The 9,226-nt window shown below is 42.5% G+C and overlaps 1 protein-coding gene across 2 annotated transcripts in view; it reads left to right on the top strand.

Moving 5' to 3' along the window:
* The first annotated feature begins 472 nt into the window (after positions 1-472).
* Positions 473-9,226, top strand: part of LOC108521503 (lysozyme g-like protein 2) — a 12,267-nt gene continuing 3,513 nt past the window's right edge. The window contains exons 1-3 of one of the 2 annotated variants that reach the window (XM_017861358.1): positions 473-560; positions 2,446-2,513; positions 7,979-8,119. In XM_017861358.1, the coding sequence (XP_017716847.1) occupies positions 2,471-2,513; positions 7,979-8,119 (184 nt within the window). In that variant the 5' untranslated portion in view covers positions 473-560; positions 2,446-2,470. Of the gene's footprint in view, positions 561-2,440; positions 2,514-7,978; positions 8,120-9,226 lie in introns of both variants that reach the window. The other variant, XM_017861359.1, reaches the window with a different exon arrangement.

Raw genomic sequence — 9,226 nt, 5'->3', positions numbered from 1 at the left:
ATAAAAATTATTAGTATTTCCTGTTTTCTTATTTAAAGCGAATTGTCTGTTTCTTATTTGCAAATTTAGAAGCTGTTTGGCACAGTTTTAGCTATCTAGAAACAATCTATCAAAATACGCCTCCTGAGCAACCTGGGGGTTCATTAATTAATTAATAGTGGTTAATCAACCCTTTGAAATCCTCTTATTAATGGGGTCACCTAAGTCCTAAGTACTATTATAACCAGGCCTAATGAGGTCAATGGTTTAAAGAGAGGGTTTTAAACCATATATAAAGCTCCTCTAATGATCGCTGGTACAGGAAGAAGGTAAGAAAAGCCCGGTGAGTCTTCACGCTGGTGTTTAAAAGTTTCCTCCCCAGCAGTAGAGCCACACTGATGTCTACTCGGTTGAAGCCAGGTGCGCAGTGATCTACTGACTAATGGATTCTCCAATTGTTAAACCTATGTTACAGGACAAAGGCCACCACTTTGGAAAAGCTTGAAGTGCGGTTTACTGCTGAGTACAGAAGACATCTGAAAACAGAGGGGGGAGATTTTCTCTGTAAGGTTGCAAACAAGGTTAGTGCTGGCCTTCTTATATCTTGTAAAACTTATAAGCTACCATTTGAACGAAACCAAGAATAGAGCTGATTGAGGAAGAAATGGAGCAGAGGAAACCTCTTCTAAGTCATGTTCTTTGATACTCCTGTTGGTATTTTGTTTTATTTTGTTTTCCCTACAGAGACCCTAGTGTAAGAATAGAAACACCCAGGCATGGTGGCGCGCATATGTGGCCCCAGCTACTCGGGAGGCTGAGGTGGGAGGATCGTCTGAGCCCAGGAGTTTGAGGCCATAGTGAGCTATGATTATGCCACTGCCCTTCAGCCTGGGTGACAGAGCAAGATCCCATTTCTTTTGTTTTTTTTTTTTGAGACGGAGTCTGGCCTCTGTCACCCAGCTGAGTGGCGGCCGGACTCAGCTCAACTGCAAGCTCCGCCTCCCGGGTTCGCCATTCCTCTTGCTCTCAGCATCCCAGTAGCTGGGACTACAGGTCCGGCCACCTTGCCCGGCTAGTTTTTGTATTTTTTAGTAGAGACGGGTTTCACCCGTGTTAGCAGTAAGGATGGTTTCGATCTCCTGACCCTCGTGGATCCCACCCGTCTCAGGCCTCCCAAAGTGCTGGGAGTTACGCTGAGCCCGCGACCCGGCTTTTTTTTTTTTTTTTTGCCTTAAATATTTTATTTGGAATTGACACACAAATGCATACTAATTTGCCAGTTCTCAAAGGCAGAGCTGTATCAGGAACTCTTAGCTGTGAGAAACAAGTCATTTTTTGTTTTTTTTTTTTGAGACAGTTTTGCTCTTGTTGCCCAGGTTGGAGTGCAACCTCCACCTTCTGGGTTCAAGTGATTCTCTTGCTTCACCCCCATGAGTAGCTGGGATTACAGGCGTGTGCAACTACGCCCGGCTAATTTTGTATTTTTAGTAGAGACGGGGTGCCTCCATGTTGGTCAGGCTGGTCTTGAACTCCTGACCTCAAGTGATCTGCCCGCCTCGGCCTCCCGAAGCGCTAGGATGACAGTCGTGAGCCACTGTGCCCAGCCGAAAGCCATGTTTTAGAGTGGCATAATCACACTGGGGCTTATTCTTCCCCCACTCCCATGAACAAAAGCCCACAGTTATGCAGCTGCTGCCCTTGGCTCGCTGGCTTAGGGTCGTCAGGGGTAGCAAGATCCCATTTCTAAACAAACAAATGAAAAACCAAAACTGATCCTTGAAGGCAGGGGTAGGGCGAATAACTAGAATGAAAGGGCCGGGCGTGGTGGCTCAAGCCTGTAATCCCAGCACTTTGGGAGGCCGAGGTGGGTGGATCACGAGGTCAGGAGATCGAGACCATCCTGGCTAACACGGTGAAACCCCATCTCTACTAAAAATACAAAAAAAATCAGCCGGGTGTGGTGGCGGGCGCCTGTAGTCCCAGCTATTTGGGAGGCTGAGGCAGGAGAATGGCGTGAACCCGGGAGGCAGAGCTTGCAGTGAGCTGAGATCCAGCTGCTGCACTTCAGCCTGGGCGACAGAGCGAGACTCTGCCTCAAAAAAACAAACAAACAAACAAAAAACAATGAAAGGATCAGCTTTTTTTTTTTTTTCTTTTTAAAGAAAGGGAACAAAATTGTGGGGTTACCAAGCTTAGAGATGGGATGGGAGTGTATATCTGGTTACATACGTAAGATATGCATGGCCCATGTCAATATGAAATTGGATTGAAGTGAGTTGGGAGTTTATGCTTAGGAAAGACAGTGCGCTAACAAACCATGTATGAGCCTGTGAGAATACTATCTTGAAACTGGGAAATGAATAGTGGATTGGAAACAACTCTGAACTTTTAAAATAACAATGCAAATTTTCTTTAGGAAATTTTCAAGTTTTAAAATTAACCAGTTTCTATTTCAAATCAGAGCAGGTCCTGGAAGATCAGATTCCCCGCCATGTTATCCTCTGTGGTGTTTTGGGCACTAATTGCCCTCATTGGTAAGTCACTGGCTGAGATTTAGCATTGTTCACCGGGTGTCCACAGAAACCTCCAGCACAATAATGAATCAGAAAGAACAATGATTACCTGCAATGGAAGAGTGAGCTTTCATTCTGACCAGCTTGGCCATTAATCAACTATTATTTCTATAATTAACAGTGTGTTCTGCTTGCTAAGCAGGTGAAAAACAGGATCTATGGGAATTTCAAATAATCTAATATTTATTGATCTGCTTACTTCCTGTCTGACAATGCACCTATCAGACTGGATATCTTACTGAGAGGTATATGGAACAGTGTCTTGGAAGGAAAACACATAAAGAGAAAATTATCAATGCCAAGCAGTGGATGAGAGTTCAGTGTGTGTTGGTGGGAGAAAAGCACTAGTCTGAGAAAGGTTTGGGAGGAAGAGCTCACATCCAACTAGAATGCTCAGATGTGGAAGGCTTTTGCGGGGGATGTGTCAATTGAAGAATGCTTGATGATTTAATAAGAAAAGGGAAGAGCCTGCTGGATGGGAAGAATGATTTCAGTAAAAGAGGACAGGCAGAAATGAATGAAAAGTCTTTGGGTCGGTGTGGCCTGGACAGAAGAGGGGATTTCTCAGGGGAAGGCTGGAAAGATAGGTTGGTGAGTTGGTGAGAGATCTTGAACAAGAGAATGTTAAAACTTTGACCTAAGCAAAATGACAAGCCATTATGAACAATGTTCAAGTTGTCTTTAGTTATAGAATGGTGACTGAAAAGAAAGTGTTTCTAAAATGTTTAATTCTAAATTTGGAAAGACAAGGCTACCCAAAAGTAATTACCAGTCACTTATGGTCAAAAGCAGGGCAACCTAGTTTTAAATTTTTACTCCTTTTTAAATTGCCAGGTGAGAGCAGAGTTAAATAGCCAGCAAATTAATTATGAGCTACCATATTAGCTGTGTATAGCTGAAAGGTTACTCTTAATTTAAAAAGGGCTTGTGTGTTTGTAATGCCTACACAAGCAGTGTAGGGTCCATGGTCATATTCCAGTTCCCTTAAAGCAGTGGTTCATAAACTTTATGTGTAAGAGTCAACTGGGAATGCTGGGCAAAGTGTAGCTTCTTTAGCCTTATACTGCAAGATTCTGGTTCAGTAGATCTGGTGTGAAGAGCCCAGTGATAAGCATTTTTGTTTGTTTGTTTGTTTGTTTTGAGACAGAGTCTCACTCTGCCGCCCAGGCTGGAGTGCAGTGGCGCGATCTCGGCTCACTGCAAGCTTCGCCTCCCAGGTTCACACCATTCTCCTGCCTCAGCCTCCTGAGTAGCTGGGACTGCAGGTGCCTGCCACCACGCCCAGCTATTTTTTTTTGTATTTTAGTAGAGAGGGGGTTTCACTGGGTTAGCCAGGATGGTCTTGATCTCCTGACCTCGTGATCTGCCCGCCTCAGCTTCCCAAAGTGCTGGGATTACAGGAGTGAGCCACTGCGCCCGGCCCAGTAATAAGGATTTTTAATAAGCATGTGTGGTAACTTTGATGCCTGTGGTCTGTGGGCCACACAGTGAGCCTGGCAAAGACTGCCTCCCAGTGAAAGGACATTGAACCTGTCAATATAGGGACATTTGATCCAGATAATTTAAACAATCCCTTTCTGTATCATTCCTTCATCCATCCAACTATCCATTCTTCTATTCAGCAAATATTTATTAAATGTCCACTTTGTGCCAAGCATTGTTCCAGGTGCTGAGGAGGATATAGCAGAGAAAAACATTTAGTTTCTGACCTAATGAAATTTATCTTCTAGTGAGAGGAACGAACAGAGAGAGAGTGAGAGGAAAAAAGGAAGAGAGAGGGAAAGAGTGAGAGGAAAGAAGGGAGATAAAAACATTTCACCTGTAAAAATTTTTGATGTGTCTCTAACATATAAGGACCGGCTCTAGCACAAAAAGATGTTCCTGGTTCATCTTGAACATTGTCTGCCCCAGGCTAGCAATCAGCCATTATTCTGAGGAGCGCTGGTTCCTCTTAGCAGGAAATGGTATTTAGAGACCACAGTGTGGGAGGTAAAAGTGCTCCATTGCTATGGAGTTGTCGTTTATTTCAGGTGTTCTCAGTGGCAAGAACTAGAAAATATATATTTTTAAAAGAAAAACAATTATGTATTCAGATATTTCACATTTATATTTAAGAATGCAAGCATTTTACATCAGTTTTATATTTGTACCTCTGCTATCTTACACTAAAAATCCTAGTTCTAATGACATTAGTATTATTACTTATTTACATACAGTAGTGTCAAAATAACTATGACAGTATTACCAACCAATAATGACACAGTAAATATAATTTAAGATTTTCTTGTGATTATTTATGTTCATAGGATGTATTCCTATGTAGTGGTATACACTTACATGGATATATTTTAAAGTCACTTGAGATAATTCTCCTCTGTGTGTTTATTAATCTTTCAATTTGTTATAGAGTTATGTTCATTTGTTTTTCTTTTTTATGATTCCTTTTTTCCCTATTTGATTTAATTTTAAAATTTATGATAACATTTACATGGTTCCAAAATAAAAATTTTTTAAAAGATACAGTTAGTCTATCCTCTATCCCTGTTCCCTTTACCTTCCTCTTACCCTCTCCATAACTAACAATTTTTACCAGTTTTTCATTCATCCTTGTATTGTTTCTTTTGAAAATATGAGCAAATCACACAAAATACACAATTGTATTTTCTCCCCTTTCTTACACAAAGAGTACAATTCTATAAATACTATTTTGTCCCTGGAATTTTACAGGAGTATATACAGGTCTTACTCTTTCCTTTTGCAATTGCATAGTACTCCACTGTGGATGTAGCATCACTTACTCAACCAGTCCCTACATTAATGACATTTGTGTTGTTTGCAGTCCTTTGCTGTTATAAACAGTGCTGGGATGAACAGCCTATTGTAAAACTGTGTTCCACAGCAATGTGTGAGACAGCCTATTTCCTCACAACCTCTCCCACAGAGCACATTATCAAACCTTTGGGCTCTTGCCAACTAAAGAGTTGGAAAATGCTGTCATAATGATGTTTTAATGTGGCCTTTCTCTTCTTTTGAGTGTGGTTTAACATCTTTTATATGTTTAAGGACCATTTTCTTTTTTTGTCTATAAACTGTCTATATATTCTGCTGATAAGGTGATATTTGGACAGAGACCTGAAGACATGATTGTGTAGATATCTGGAGGAATAGCACTCTAGACAAAACGAACCACAAACATAAAGCCTTTGAGGCAGAAACCTGCCTGGCGTGTTGAAGGATAAGCACAAGGAAGAGTGTGGCTGGAGGAGAGTGAGCAAAGGGAAGGAGAAGTAGGAACAGGAGCAGAGGGCCAGATCTAGTAGGTCTTGGAGGCTGCAGGATGGACTTGGCTATTCCCCTAAAGGAGGAGAAAGCCACTGGAAGGTTAAGAGAGAAGACTGATAGCAGTCCATGGATATTCCCACAGGGCCACTCTGTCTGCTAGGTAGAGGATCGGCTGCAAGAGTGAATCAGGGAGGTCAGTTAGGAGGCTGTTAGGAGAGTCCAGACGAGCAATGATGCTGGTTGGGACCATGGCAGTAGCAGAGGTGGGAGGAGTGGTTAGATTCTATTTTTTTTTTTTTTTTTTTTTTTTGAGACAGAGTTTCGCTCTTTTTGCCCAGGCTGGAGTGCAATGGCGTGATCTCGGCTCACTGCATCCTCCTCCTTCTGGATTCAAGTGATTCTCCTGCCTCAGCCTCCCAAGTAGCTGGGATTACAGGCATGCGCCACCACGTCTGGCTAATTTTGTATTTTTAGTAGAGATGATGTTTCTCCATGTTGGTCAGACTGGTCTTGAACTCCCAACCTCAGGTGATCCTCCTGCCTTGGCCTCCCAAAGTGCTGGGATTACAGGTGTGAGCCACCACGCCCAGCCAGATTCTATTTTTTTACATCAAACATTTTAACAAATACTTTTTTTTTTTAGATTTGAGACAGGGTCTTGCTCTGTTGCCCAGGCTGGAGTGCAGTGGCACCATCAAAGCTCACTGCAGCCTTGACCTCCCGGGTTCAATCAATCTTCCTGTCTCAGTCTCCCACGCAGCTGGGACTACTGGCGTGTGCCACTACACCAGGCTAAGTTTTGTATTTTTTGTAGAAACGAGTTTTGCCATGTTGCATAGGCTGGTCTCGAACTCCCAGGCTCAAGCAATCCTCCTGCCTTAGCCTCTCAAAGTGCTGGGATTCTAGGCATGAGCCACCACATCCAGCCCAAAGTACTGTCTTATAACAAATATTTGGACTCTTAAGGTACAAATTAACAGCCCTTCAAACAGAACAAACTTTTCAGCATTACAGAAAATAACCTTGTATCTCCTTTAGCAAAAGCTCTGCCTCTCCTTTAACAGGTAGACTTGGACAGAAACTCACTTTTTAATGACAGAACAAAAAAACAAGTATAGATTTGACTTAAATCATTTTGGTAAATTCAATTTTTACTTCTAATTTTATTAAACAGACATACATAGGTACTCACCTTCACGGTAAATTATATAAAATAAGAATATATTTAAATTGTTATGGTACCCTTCTTTCTTATCTTTCTAAACAAAGGCAAATGGTTAATCCAGATGTTAACATTCCCAGAAGCATTTGTGTCAGAAATGTTTTAAAATTCCTCTCAAAACGATAGACGCTGGGGACTCTACAAGAAGGGAGGGAGGGAGGGAGGCAAGGGTTGAAAACTACACATCAGGTACTGTGTTCACTATTTGGGTGAAGGATCAATATTTGCCAATCTTCAGCATCACACAATATGCCCATGTAACAAACCTGCACATGTACCTGCTGAATCTTAAAAAACAAAACAAAAGCTCTCAAGTTTCCTGCTTAAAAACCTTCTGTCAGTTTTAATTCTGACATACAGTATGGTATGACTACAGTGCTTGTAATCCTTTGGGATGCCAAGGAGAGAGGATCTCTTGAGCCCAGGAGTTTGACACTAGCTTGGGCAACACAGCAAAACCCCATCTCTACAAAAAGATAAAATAAGCCAGGCCTGGTGATGTGCGCCTCTGGTTCCAGCTACTCAGGAGGCTGGGGTGGGAGAGTCGTTTGAGCCCAGGTGTTGGTGCCTATAGCAAGCTATGATCATGTCACTGCACTCCAGCCTGGACAACAGAGCAGGACCTTGTCTCTAAAAAACAAAGGAAAAAAAAAGACTGCATATGTATTTAGGATCTATAAGAGATGAATTTCATAATATTTTGCATAGTGTTTTTGGATTAAATGCTGTGTTAATACAAAACAAAATAAAAGGTCGGAGCAGAGTGGGTACGGGGATCTTCTGTCTGATGAACAAATAATGGCAACAGGAGAGTTGGGGAGTTCTGTCTGTGGCCTTCCGCCTTTGGTTTAGTGATGTTTATTGCAGCAACCCAAGCAATATCTTCTCACAGGATTCATGTGAGTTATGCTTCCGCCTCTAGGCACTTCCAGGGGCTCGTACCCCTTCACCCATTCAATGAACCCTCAGCTACATCCGCGTCTGTACCACGGCTGCTACGGGGACATCATGACCATGAAGACCTCTGGGGCCACTTGTGATGCAAACAATGTGATGAACTGCGGTAAGTGAAAGGCAGAGCAAACGTCTGGCTTTTCTCCTTTCATCGTTTTCAGATTATTTCTTAGGAATTCACTTAATTTTGAAAAGGTATAATCATCATTATGACAATAGTACCAAAATAAAAAATGAGCAAAAAACACAATCCTGACCAATCTAACAACCCGCTTCTTTTCATTTTCCACCCTCATTCTTTCCAAACCTTGTCCAGCTGTGTTTGTTTCCATGTATTGAAACTATTGCTTGAATAAATATTAGAATTTGGCTTTGTTTTTTGGGTGGTGCTGCTGCGTTTGCTTCATGTTACACATGAGCATTTGAAGCAATACTGTTCCAAAGTCGTCTTCATCATGTTATCCTGGTTTTAGGGTGTCTGAGCTGGCAGCAACCACAAGGTCACATCGGACCCCAACCCCTCAATTTACAAATCAGAGCCCAGAGACTCAGCAAGGAGGGGGTACTTCCCAATAGCAAAGAACCAGCTAGTGGCAGAGCCAGGCTGAAACATACATTGGCTGACTCCTAGTCCAAGAGGCTTCCCAGTGCACCAGTGTGGCAGAATTTTTTGTGTGTGTGACAGAGTCTTACTTTGTCGCCCAGGCTGGAGTGCGATGGCATAATCTCGGCTCACTACAACCTCCGCCTCCCAGGTTCAAGCGATTCTCCTGCCTCAGCCTCCTGAGTAGCTGGGGTTACAGGTGCCTGCCACCATGTCCGGCTCATTTTTGTATTTTTAGTAGAGACAGGGTTTCACCATGTTGGCTGGGCTGGTCTTGAACTCCTGACCTCAAGTGATCTGTCCACCTCGGCCTCCCGAAGTGCTGGGATTACAGGCATGAACAATTTGAAGGAGAAAAAACAGCAGAAGCGGCACCTGTTAGGGATTGTGGACCTGTCTGTTTCTGCAGTCAGAGATCAAAAGGATGTCTTAGAATGGCTGTCCCAAGCCATTAGCAGTGATCAGAGGCTGTGGCTAACTTAGCAAATTTTAAAAAATGATTTTCTTCTGAAGTAGAAGAAACAGTTTCTTTTCTTTTTTTTAACTTTAAATTCTTTCTTTCTTTCGTTTTTTTTTTTTTTTTTGACATGGAGTCTTGCCCTGTCGCCCAGG

The sequence above is a fragment of the Rhinopithecus bieti genome, unplaced genomic scaffold (genome assembly GCF_001698545.2).
Source record: "Rhinopithecus bieti isolate Rb0 unplaced genomic scaffold, ASM169854v2 scaffold_61590, whole genome shotgun sequence".
Classification (NCBI taxonomy): Eukaryota; Metazoa; Chordata; class Mammalia; order Primates; family Cercopithecidae; genus Rhinopithecus; species Rhinopithecus bieti.
This window is presented reverse-complemented; position numbering and strand designations above follow the sequence as displayed.